General features: G+C 39.3%; 2 protein-coding genes across 13 annotated transcripts in view; one reads left to right on the top strand and one right to left on the bottom strand.

Annotated features, from left to right (window-relative positions):
* ZAR1L (zygote arrest 1 like) overlaps positions 1-12077 on the top strand; it is a 103959-nt gene that overhangs the window by 5288 nt on the left and 86594 nt on the right. For 4 of the 5 annotated variants that reach the window (XR_011427677.1, XM_070239489.1, XM_023621932.2 and 1 more), the window contains exon 3: positions 41-115. Coding sequence is in view for 4 of the 5 variants with exons in the window: in XM_070239489.1 (XP_070095590.1) it covers positions 41-115 (75 nt within the window). In the remaining variant the exon portion in view is untranslated. Of the gene's footprint in view, positions 1-40; positions 116-3664; positions 3981-12077 lie in introns of those variants that run through there. The other variant, XM_023621933.2, reaches the window with a different exon arrangement.
* FRY (FRY microtubule binding protein) overlaps positions 8345-12077 on the bottom strand; it is a 404013-nt gene continuing 400280 nt past the window's right edge. For all 8 annotated transcript variants that reach the window (XM_070239478.1, XM_070239480.1, XM_070239479.1 and 5 more), the window contains one exon: positions 8345-12023. In XM_070239478.1, coding sequence (XP_070095579.1) covers positions 11765-12023 — 259 coding nt within the window. In that variant the 3' untranslated portion in view covers positions 8345-11764. The remainder of the gene's footprint in view (positions 12024-12077) is intronic.

Genomic DNA, 12077 nt, shown 5'->3' with positions numbered 1-12077 from the left:
ACATATAAGCTTGTATAAAAAAAGACTATTTTCTCTTTAGGTTTATTTCAAACAACTCTGTTGCAAATGCCAAAAGAGTTTTAACCCTTATCGAGTAGAAGCAATCCAATGTCAGGTAAGCGTATAGTACACTTCCATTGTGTCTATAATGTTTCCATTCTTAAATATGAAGCTTCTGTGGCAAAATGTTAGGATTTGATAGAATTGGGTATTTGTATAGGAGTTTTAGGAAAAAAGCATAAATTCTAGTTCTTTATGTGGCGGGAGATTTACTCTTGTAAGATGCCTTATTTGGTGTGTTTATGTATGGGGTATGTGTGTTTTTCTTCAAACACTCTGTGTATAGTTCAGATGTAGTAATTTAATAGGTGACCTTTGTTATGCTTTTACTGTGTGCCAAACTTTGGGCTAAGTGCTCTCAATGCCTTCTCTCTTGTAATCGAACCTTTGAGGTAGGTGTTATCCCCATGTTACAGACCAGAAAGTTAAAGTCCCATAAGAAAATAACTTGCTCAAGGTTGGACAGGTAGTAGGTATTAGAGCTGTGATCAGATTCCACCGTGTTTCCAGTGTCTAGAAAGTCACAGAATTAGGTAAGATCTTATCTAAAACAGTTTTCAGGAGACCTCTTTTTAAGCTTTTCAGAAAAGTGTGACATAGCTGATTTTCATAATCAAGAGGTTGTTTAAAAAAATGTAAATTCTTCATTTAGTTAGAAACATTTGTTCTTTTTTATACTACTTAGAAATAAATGATATTTTTAAAACTAGTTTTAATAGTTTATGAATGATTTATCCTTAGATTTTCTAGTCGGACGTTCTCGTTTAGTCTGTTTATGTTTAATATAATTAATTGGATTTAGATATATTTTTCTACTATTTTCTTATACTCACTTTTCTTTTTTCTTGTGTTCAACTGAATACACATATATTTTTATTATTCCTCCCTCTGTTGTCTTGGTAGTTATTCATTCTTTAATGTTCTTCTGGTGGTTACCCTAGAGATTACAGCATGGTTCTTTGACTCATAAAAGTGTACATAAATTGTTCGTCTTACCTCTCCTTGACAATGCAATGACATCAGAACATTCTGACTCCTTATCACTTCATCCTAATGTATATGCTGCTGTTGTGTATATATTAATTTTAAACTTCACACTATATTATTTTATATAGTCATTATTCCTTTAGCTTTAGCTACATATTTATTTTTTATGCTGCCCTTAGGTCCTTTATCTAGGACCACTTTCTTTTCACTTGAAGAACACATTTTAACCTTTCCTGTAGTTCAGATGACATTGTTTTGTCTAGATAGCTTTTTAAAGGATGTTTTTTGCTGGGTATAGAATTTTTAGGTTGGCAGTAGTTTTCTTTCTTCCGTTTAAGTATTTGAACTTCACTGTTTCTGTGAAGTTGGCTATCTGGTCCTATTGCATCTCCTTTGAAGTAATATCTCTTATGCTTTTTCCTCTTCTTAAATCTGCTTGCTTTTAAGATTTTTCTCTCTGCTTCGGTTTTCAGCAGTTTTACAAGAAAATGCCTAATTGTGGTTTCTTTGTATTTATCCTGTCTGGGATTCATAAGAGTTTCTTGAATCTGTAGCTTGCAGATTTGTATCACTTTTGGAAAATTATCAAATTATCAGCCATTATCTTTTAAAATATTACTTCTGCCTCATTCTTTTTTCCTTCTAATTATTCATATTAGACCACATCCCTTATGCCTTTTATGCTCTTTTCTATATTTCCTATGCTTTTGTCTCTCCTTCCTTCAGTTTGGATATCATCTACTAAACTAGGTTTCGTTTCTCTAATTCTTCCCTCAGCTCTTTCCAATCTACTATTAAACTCATCCGTTGAGTTATTGATTTCAGTTATTGTGTTTTTCAGTACTAGACTTTTGGTCTTTTTTAAAAAAATGACTTCTACTTTTCTGCTGGAAGTACTACTCTTATTTCTTTGAACATATTAAGCATAATTATCTTAAAATCTGTATCAGATAACTCCATTAACTTAATCCACTATGGTTCTGTTGCAGTCCTCTTCATTTTCCTTGGTTTTCAAGTATATTATTCTGTCTCCTCGTATACCTGGTTATTTTTAATTGAGTGCTAGATATTGTATATGGAAAATTATTGCGGTAATTTGAGGCCTGGGATAGTATCTTCAGAAGATTTGTTTGCTTCTGGTGGGCAGATGGGGACACTGCCAGTTTCAGATCATTATTTTCCAATCAAAGTTAGGCTGTTTTGAAGCTGGGCTTCAGCATCTGTGAAGGCTGTCAATCCTTATATCCATTAACATTAAAGAATGGTCCATCCTTATTTTTAAGCTATAGCCTTGAAGGGTCTCAACACAAAACCTGAACTGTTTACCAGGGCTCTTCCATTTTGGCATATTTAAGATTATTCCTCAGCCTCATCACTTGTTAAACTCATTTTCAGCTTGGTAATGTCTTTCACCTCTTCCAGAATTGGCAGACACCTTTAGAGATACCTCCCAAGTGTCAGGCTCACTTCCATTTCTGAATTTCCTTCTCTAATTCTTTGCTAATTCTCCAGTGCCTTCAGATAGTTCTTCTTTTTAAAGTATTATTTTTTTTAGCTCAAATTTTCTAGTTATCCTAAGCAGAAGGCTTAGTCAAAACCACCTAACCCACCATTGCCAGAAACAGAAATATACCTTTATAGTAAATCTTGATTTTTTTTTTAATTGAGCCTTTTCTTCCTTTATAAGGGTATTGTGAGGATTAAATGAAATCTATATAAAGTATTAGAACAATGCACATAGTAAACACCATGTAAATACTAGCTATTAGAATTTTCTCGTAAGAATGCATACTCATCAATGGAAGAGTAAAAGATGTAAATGTAGTAAAACATTTGATAAGTCATATTTAAGACTCATTTGGAAAGTAAAAATCCCTATTTTCACAATATGAACAGTAAAGGTTGACTTATTCTGTTTGGCTATGGACAAATGCAGAAAACAGAGCAGTGATTGTCAATTTCAAAGATTAGCAAGGTTGGGAGGGTTGACCAGGGCAGTATACCAGTCTCCATGGGATATGATTTTTATTTATCAGAAGACAGAATGGGCTAATGGTTAAGAACACTTTAAATTCTAGTAAGGATTAGGCATTTCCGGAAAGAAAAGAAAATTTAGCTTCCTCTAGAACACCCCTCCCTCCTAGTTGTGACAGCCAAAAATATCTCTGGACATTGTCAAATGTCTGCTGGTGGGTAAAATACCACTGGTTGAGAGTCATTGCCCTACTGCTTTTAAATGTTCCCGTCTAGATAATCAAATCACTTAATATTCGCTCATTGAACCTTACCCCCACCTGGCTACAAATGTAGAAACCTACATAGGGAAGACACTCTACAAAACTTGAACTTTTAAAACTTTTCTCTTACATTATATCTTCTTGATTGGCTTAGCAGTATTCTCTTAAACATCATCTTTGATCGCTCATTTAGAAAAATCCATGGCATTAATGGAACCAGGAGTGGGTTTTTTACCTCTTGGTCTTGGACTTTCATAGGATGCAAAGGAGAATGAGAATATCAGAGATGGGGTGGTGGGGAGAAGTATTCTGATTTGAGGATTACATTTGAAACACTAATTTGATCATTTAGTGTCCACACTGTTCCTTGTTTTCTAAAGACCTGTTCAAAGTCTCGTTGTTCCTGTCCTCAAAAGAAAAGACACATTGATCTAAGGAGACCTCATCGACAGGAACTGTGTGGCCGCTGCAAAGACAAGAGATTCTCCTGTGGCAATATTTACAGCTTTAAATACATTGTGTGACAGGCAGTATGACTTGTACAGGACACCTGAACTTATCTTGTAACTTGCTGTACTGTTCCTTTTTGCAACTTAGCTCTGACCTGGTACTGGAAAATGTATTAGGCTTTTGTACTTTTTGTAGGTTGTATAACAATTGTACAATGTGAATAAAATAAATGCATGTAAAATAGACCATGAAGGTACATTAATTGTGGTCCCAGGGTAAAAACGTCAATATAGCGTTGAGAAATGGTAGATACTATCACTAATATGAAGGGGAACAATAGTCAGTCATTTGACAAACTTTTATAAGCTGGGTGTTCTAAGCACTGGGAATATAGAGACAATCAAAGGGTAAGGTCCTTTCCTTCAAGTATAGATAGTAATTATAGCAAATGCTTCAACAGCACTTAGTGTGTGCTGGGCATTGTTGGAACTCATCACAGCAGCCATACTAAGTAGGAACTATTATACTTCTTCATAGATGAGGAGAGGGAGCCACAGAGAGGTCATAGGATAGAGCCAGGATTTGAACCCAGGTGGACTAGGACTTGTTCCCTGGCTTTAACTACTACATTTACATTTTTTCTCAGGTTCAAATGTCGTAAGCGATATGAAGGAAACAGAGTGCTATGACAGAGTGACCCTTTCAGATATGGTAGTTGGGAAGAGGCGACCTAAGGATTGAAATCTGCAGGCTGAGGGAGCTGAGAGAAGAGAAGATGATTTTGATCCAAGAGAACAGCAAGATCAAAGTCCCTGAGGGGGTGGGACATGTACTTGGCATGTCCCCGGAATAGGAGCCCTTGAGGCTAATGTGCAGCATAGGCTGGGGAATACTGGGCTCAGGTCACAAAAGATTCTTTGGTCATAGTCAAGTGTACGGAAGCCCATGAAAGAGTTTCAACAAGGCAGTGACATCAGATTCTTACTTTAAAAAACTCATTGCTGTGAGGGAAGACCAGGTAGAGTGGAAGGAGGGAGACCAGTTAGGAGCTTGAGGACCACACAAACAGAATGATGGCTTGGACAAGGGTAGTGGCCATGGAGATGGAGAGAAGTACATTGATTCATAATAATGTTTGAAAATGTACAGGATTGGAAGTGTATGATAGGGAAATAAATGATGGCCCTCAGATTTCTGCTTTGAGCTATGGGGTGGATGGAATTGAGAGATACAACAGAAGCACGTTCTGGAGTCAGCTCACCTAACTTCAAATCCTAGGTATAGTACTTAGATATATGATTGTGGGCAAGTTACTTACTCTGTCTCAATTATTCTTCTGTAAAATGCAGGTAATAATAGTATCTGTCTCTTGGAGGTGGTGTGAGGACTAAAAGAGCTGATGCATGTTAAGCACTTAGGATCATACGTGTAACCTTGTGAGGGCTCAATAAACAGCTGTTCTTATTTTGGTGCGGCTGTGAGGTGAGATGGGGGAGGGCCTCTGTTTTCCACATATAAATTTGGAATATTAGACATCCCAATGGACATGTCATGTAGGCTATTGAGTATATGAATGGAACTTAGGAGGGAGGTTGGAGCTAGAGAGAGAAAAAATATTTGGAGATAAAAAATATATAGGATTTAAAGCTGTGGACCTGGATGGGATCACCTAGGAGGGGAGCACAGCGCGGTGCCTTGGGGCATACCCACATTTAGAGTAATGATTCTAAAACTTTAATGTCCCAGAAGTTATCTGGTGCTCTTGTTAATTGGAGATTCTGATCCAGTACATCTGGGGCCTGAAACTTTGCAAATCTAATAAGCTCCTAGGTGCTATCAATGCCACTGGTCCCCTAGACCACGCTTTGGGTGGCAAGAAGTTAGAGGTTAGATAAAAAAGGTCAAGAGGGATAGGATGAGGATGGTGTCATGAAAGTGAAAATAAAACACTGTTTTGAGAAGAAGGGAGTGATCAACTGAGTCAAATCCTGTGGTGAGTGAGAAAGATGAAGATAGACATGTCCCTGGGATTTGGTAACATGAAGGTGACTGGTGATCTTGAGAAGTTTCAGTGGAATGGTGGGGATGGAAGCCAGAGTTAATAAAGTCAAGACAGCGAATAGAGATAATACTTTCTAGAAGTCTTGCTGTTAAAAAGCAGAGAAATTGGTGATAGCTGGAAGGGCATTTGGGGAAAAGGGAGGTAGTGAGTAAGTTTGTATATGAATGGGAATAATTCACTAGAGAGAAGTTGATGGTACAGCAGGGAGAGGACAAGCCCACAGGAGCAAAGCCCTTGAAAAGTGAGAGGAGATGGGGTACAGAACACAAGTGGTGTGATTAGGCCTGAATGGGAGCAGTGATAGTCCCTTTATTGTTAAAGGATGGAACACCTAAAATGTGGGGCTAAAGAGGTTTATAGATTGAGGGGTGAGGATAAGACCATCGGATTTGTTTTGTTCAGTGAAGCAGTCATCAGCTGAGCTGGGTAGGAAGGGAAAGGGTTGGAAAGCTGAGGAGGGAGAGCAAGGTATGAAATAATTGTCTCAGGTATTGGGAATTCGAAATTATCAGGGATGCTTGATTGTATCATAGGATTGCTGAGAGCACTGAGACCTCATTCTGAGATTTGGTGCTGTTTGAGATATGCTTGGCTGCAGCTGTGTTCTAGTAATGTCACACTTAAGCAGTTCTGGTGCAGGCATGGAAAGGGTCAATCTTAGGTTTAACTAATTGAGTAAGACAGGGGTAAGATATTTGTGAATGTCAGCAAGGGAGTGATTAGAATCCAAGGAATTTAAAGTTGTTCAGAAGAGGAGTGAAGTTAGGTGACGGGTAGTGGAAAAAGTAGCAAGGTCTACAGATTGTTATTCATGATGGGGGAAGAATTGTTAGAAGGGGTCGGGTGCTGGAATAAGAGGAACCAGAAGGATCCCTGAGTGGGATGCTTGAAGATGAGATTTTGGAGCTGGTCCACTTATTGCTATGGATATGGTTATGTATAGCCATGAAATTGGATGGCCCAGGTGGAGTGGAGGGGAGTGAAGACCCTCTGGAGGTAAGAATGTTAGAACTGAGAGGAAAAAGATTTTGTGTGGGTTATCCATAAGGATGTTGTAGTCTTGGAAAATGGTATCTGAAGTTGGGGTGAAGAAGAAGACAGTGAGCAATGAGCTATAGTCTTTTCAATGAATAGAGGGTGTGAGCAGGACAGCTTTAGATCAGCAGTTCTCAACCACAGCTGCAACTTAGAAACATAGGAGGAACTTTCTAAATTACCATGGCAGGACCCTACTCTCAGGGTTTGATTTAAGGGATCTGGGTGGGGCCTGAGCCTCAGAATATTTTAAAATCTTCCCAGATGGGATGCTTCTATTGTGCAGCCAAGGTTTACAGCCACTTCTGTGGTGACGGGGATGGGCTTGAGGAAGGAGGATGGCTCGTACAGCTGCGTGGCATGAACTTCTGAATCTCTGGGTTTCTCGAAATAAAAATGAGAGAAGGGTTGGAAATAGTGGAGGGGAGGGGAGCAAGGAGTTGTTTTCTCAACCTCATGGCTCAGGAACTCCTGGAAGTTGGTGGCAAGTGGCTAAAGTTCTTGGAACCTGAAGTTAGTATACAGTGTTAGAGCAAGAGTTTGCTGCTAAAAGCAGGGTCTGGGCTAGAGGAGATGGTGACAGAGAAGGAAGCATCTGCCAGGAAACTGGTCTGTAAGTGGACTGCAGTGAATTCTAGCTACTTACTTCCTGTGACCTCAAATACAAAACAAATAACAAGTCAATGACAGATTTGGGGTTGAATTGCTACACAAACAGCCTACATGGAAAAATGATTGGGAGTGTGCTTAGTCTAAGAAAGCACTTTGCTGTAGAATGAGTTTCTCCTAATTCAGTGCCTTTCAAAGTAGGATGGTTATTCAAATACTGATTTGGTGGACCCTGCTCTGCATTTACCTGAGGGAAGTGTTTCAATCTTGGCAGCCGATTAGAATCACCTGAGGGAACTTCAAACAGCCCTGAAGTTGGAGCACACTGCCAACCAATGAAATCAATCTCTGGAGGGTGGAACCTGGGTACTGGTGTTTTAAGTTCCTTACATGATTTAATGTGCAACTAAGGTTTCAAACTCATTGCACTACACCCTGATTCTTACAGGAGAGACAGGTGAGTATCCCAATTTTAACTCGGGCTTTAAATACTATCTGTCTCTCTAGTCCAGACTTCTCAACAACAGACTCACATATCCACCCATTTGCTCACCATCTTGTCTTGGATGTCTAATTAGGCATCTCAAAGTTACCTCTGAAAATTAAATCTTGATTTCCACCTCCCAAATGTGCACTTCCTCATCTCTATAAATGACTACTCCATTCTTGCAGTTGTTTGGGCCAAACTTTGAGGTCTCTCACATTCCACATGTCATCATCAAGTTCTGTCAGCTCTACTTCTGAAATATTTATTTCTAGATCAGGCCCACTTCTGATCACCTCTGTTGCTACTGCCCTGGCCCAAGCCGTCGTCATCCGTTGGCTGCACTGTTGGAATAGCTTCTGACTGGTCTTCCTGCTTCTGCCCTTCTATAATCCATTCTGCATGTAGCAGCCAGAGTGATCCTTTTTAAAAAATTTACTTTTATTGTGGTAAAATATATATAACATGAAATTTACCATTTTCAAGTGCACAATTCAATGCATTAAGTACATTCACAATGTTATGCAACCATCATCACTGTCTATATCCAGAACTTTTTCAGCATGCCAAACAGAATGATCCTTTTAAAACAGGTCAAAGCATATAGCTGCTCTGCCCCCATCCAGTGGCTTTCCACTTCACTCAGTAAAGGACCAAGTCCTTCCTGGCCTCCATAATGCTTTCTCCCGTCCTTTCTGACCACTCTCCTCTTCACTCCTTTCACTCCGGTCACTGGCTTCCTTGCTATTCCTTTAACAAGGGGATCATGCTCCTGCTTCAGGATCTTTGCATTTGTTTTTGTCATTGCTGGAATGCTCTTTCCCCCACATATCCATGTTGTAGCCTCACTTCATTCAGATCTCTGCTCAGATGTCATCTTATTACAAAGGCTTCTCTGACCCCTTTTCTGAAATAGCACCACACCCCAGTTACTCTCTCTCTTGGTTTTGTCGTTCTGCATAGCAGTCAACACCACCTGGCATAGACAAGTACATCTTCCCACATTAAACATAAGCTTCTTGAGAACAGGGATGTCATCTGTTTTGATAACTGCAGTACCTCCGAAACAGTGCCTAGGCCAGAGTTGGAAAGCAATAACTATTTGTTGAGTGAAGGAAAGAACTCAGTTCATGATGGGTATTCAAATATTAATTCTAAGTGTATCAAAAACTTATAAAAAAAAACCCAGCTTCATTGAGTTATAATTAACATACAAAAAATTCACCTGTGGACACCGACATTTATGTTCTTCAGGCAGATATTTGGAAGCAGGTGTAAGCAGCCCGGACGTACCCTTATTTCTATAATTCTACATTTCACTGAAAAGATCAGTGTTTGTTGGGATTTGGAACCAGAAGAGCCTTTAGACCTGACTCTGTGCATGTTTGTGCACGTGCGTGATGTTGACGGTTACAAGTATCTTTATTTGCCAGCTGCACTAACACGTTTTCTTAACATTCTCACCTACTGGTAGAAATAAGACATTCACATGCCTGTGAAATGTGTGGGGCTTTTTCTAAAACTCTCTATTTGGAGACTATGATTTTCATCAAGTTATGTCTAAGTTATAGTGCACCTCTCTGAATTGCTTTATTATGCCAGTGAGTAAAAAGCATATCATGTTTTGGTGCTAGAAAGCACTGAGAAACGAGGAGGCATTTCTCTTATCATGGAAGCATTGTTAGGTATCTACCCTCTCCTTTGGGAGGATATTTCGACTCCTCTCCTCTCCATTCCTCTGTGTCCCTGGGGAAGTGAAAATTAATGCTTCAGTAACAGAGGCACAACGTGATACCCAAGGAGATTTGACTGTGGATCTGAAGCTATTGCTGGGCTCAGCTGGAGTAGGGCTGCAGCTTTAAAGGGCCTTTCTCCTACACAGTTTCTCCCACCTCCACTCAAGGGAGAGGAGGTGAAGAAATAGAGGGAAAGTAGAAGAAATCTTTCACATTAACAAATCTTTTTATTTAATAAAATTAAGAAAAAAGAGAAGACACCCCACTACTTCCTCTATTTCAGCAATATCCAGGAAGTTATTAAAATCAGTTAATAGTTGTATCCATGGTAACATAAAAGAAACCAAAACTGGGTTAGACTCCCTGTTGCAGGCTACTTCTAGAAAATTACTACTTATGACTTAGTTGTTGTATGTTAGGAAAGCAAGTTATATTTGTTAGTCAAGTCAATAGGAGCAGGAAGACAACAGAAATTAGATTACATGTTTCTGTGTCCCTGTTTTTTGAGTGGGGTGGAGACTAGATGGGAGTTCATGACAGAATTAAAACTCCTACTACTTCTTCCTGCTCAGTATGGTCTATTTTGAAATTTTAAGGATGACAACCGACTGATAGGCTGTGGTTAGTCAGAGCTCTCGTTCTTCTCTGATTTCTCTGATTGATTGATTACAGAGAGCTGATTGAAGGTCACAGTCTTTGTTTGGTGTCCACTTCCAATGAGGTTATAGATACCTGCTGCTTCACAGGGTCAGTGCGCTGCACGACCCCAATGGGTGCTGTTCATGGAACATATGAATGGTGCCCCTTGGGGTTGTCACTGTGGCAACCCACATGCAAAACTGTAAATGTGTGTCAAAGGCAAAAATCTTCATTATCCAGAAAGAAAATCCATGGTCAATATGTATTTTGTCTTTTTTTTTTTAGTCTAAAGGAACAGTTCTGAACAGAATATCAACCAAGATTACATCACAAAAACTTTAAATGTATTTACAGAGTGAATAAGTTACATAGCTAAACTTTGAATATGTTTCTGATGTGCAACAGGTTTACATGCACACATCTAACACTTGACAGCATTAAGTTTAAGGTAAAAACTTAAGAATGGCCTTGTACATATATATTACAAATAAAATATGACATTTCTTAAGAAACAAAGTGACAACTCATTTTACCTTTATGATCCTACTTCTGGCTATCCAAATGGATATTAAAATACGCATGCGTGACAGGTGAGGAAGACTTGGAATTTATAATGCGAATGTCTTTACCTTTTTTCTACAAAATGGCAAAATTGGTTAAAATTAACACTCATCCTTCTGTAGTATAAATATGCTCATAAAAGCAACCTTCTAGTAAAAAGCAGCCAAGAGCCTTAAAAAAAGGTCTATCTGGACCATTTTTGGTGCTAGGGCCCTAATCACAGACCCCTGCAGAGAGATCCGGGGCTTTCAGAAACAGTAGCCTAGCAACATAAGAAAGGTACTTCATAGCAGCTCCTTTTAGATACAGTTAATTGTATTCAAATTACAGTGTACATTAAATCGTCCATTTACAATTCCCTTTTCACATATACAGGCTGTCAGCTTTTGACCATCTTACAGTTTTCAGTGGCCAGCTTCATTCTGCCTGCCCCTTCCTCAGCCCACCAAAAAAAGAAAAAAGAAAAGAACAAAAAAGGAAAAATAAAGGGAAAGAATGTACAAGTTTTAGAATATAAAATATTTTTTTAGTGAAGAAAACATTGCACTTTTGCCAATCTAAAATTGTTTCTAGAAAGAAAGGTATTGTTCAGTGTAGTCAGCTTTGGTATGCAATGAAGTCACTTCTTCAGTAGTGAGTTGCAGGTGCTCAGTAAAATGGTAACACGTTAGTGCCACACAGCATGACGGATGGAGTCTGTCCCAGAATGTTCTATGCTACCTTGGTTCTTATAGTATTGCTACACATTGGGAAGTTCTGCCATCCTCTTGAGAAAAAGTCCTACAGGTAACGAGAGAGAGAACAGTCTGACCAAGCCTTCCGAAGGCTGAGAAGACACTGAATGATGTCACCCCAGCATGGCAGCACCCCCAGTTGGGAACCCATGGGGGATGGGAGGCTCCTGTCAGAGACTAGTGCCAGAGACACTGGAGTCTGGAAGAAAAGCAGTGAGGACTCGGTAACTCTGGGCCCTGCGAATCATGTCCCGAATCTCCATGTTCAGCTCCATCAACTTGGTGCAGATTTCGGTCAGGCTCTGGTTTGACCCCACCAATGCATAAGTACCCGTTTGTCCCAGAGTTTGATGACGGAAATAAATATTCAGTAGTGTCTGGACCTCATCATCAGAACTGCTTCCAAAGATGTCATTAGGCCACAGACTTCTGCAGTCAAAAAAGAACAGCATAGATTAGAGGCACTATTGGTCACAATGTTGA

Source organism: Equus caballus, chromosome 17 (genome assembly GCF_041296265.1).
Source record: "Equus caballus isolate H_3958 breed thoroughbred chromosome 17, TB-T2T, whole genome shotgun sequence".
In the NCBI taxonomy this organism is placed as follows: Eukaryota; Metazoa; Chordata; class Mammalia; order Perissodactyla; family Equidae; genus Equus; species Equus caballus.
The sequence above is the reverse complement of the archived record's forward strand: the minus strand, read 5'-3'. Positions and strand labels throughout refer to the sequence as shown.